Below are 205 nucleotides of genomic sequence, written 5' to 3'. Positions count from 1 at the left end.
CCTCCGGGGGGGTCGAAATCCGCAGCACACCGGAACGGAGCGGCACTTCTCACCTCCTCCGGCGCCGGTCACCAGCACCACCCTCTCGTCAAACCTCATCCCCTCCGCCATGGTGCTCTGCTGCTCTATACTCGACTGCGCTAACCACCAGCTGACCGCTGACTGCCTGGCGGGACAGGGTACAGGAGAGCGGCGGGGGGGGGGG

The 205-nt window shown here is 67.8% G+C and overlaps 1 protein-coding gene across 1 annotated transcript in view; it reads right to left on the bottom strand.

Moving 5' to 3' along the window:
* HSD17B4 (hydroxysteroid (17-beta) dehydrogenase 4) overlaps positions 1 to 111 on the bottom strand; it is a gene marked incomplete at its 3' end in the record, with an annotated part of 49975 nt that extends 49864 nt beyond the window's left edge. Inside the window, exon 1 of the mRNA XM_010185296.1 lies at positions 54 to 111. Within this exon, the coding sequence (XP_010183598.1) occupies positions 54 to 111 (58 nt within the window). The remainder of the gene's footprint in view (positions 1 to 53) is intronic.
* Between the last annotated feature and the right edge of the window lie 94 nt (positions 112 to 205).

This window comes from Mesitornis unicolor, unplaced genomic scaffold (genome assembly GCF_000695765.1).
Source record: "Mesitornis unicolor isolate BGI_N332 unplaced genomic scaffold, ASM69576v1 scaffold40225, whole genome shotgun sequence".
NCBI classification, from domain to species: Eukaryota; Metazoa; Chordata; class Aves; order Mesitornithiformes; family Mesitornithidae; genus Mesitornis; species Mesitornis unicolor.
The sequence above is the reverse complement of the archived record's forward strand: the minus strand, read 5'-3'. Positions and strand labels throughout refer to the sequence as shown.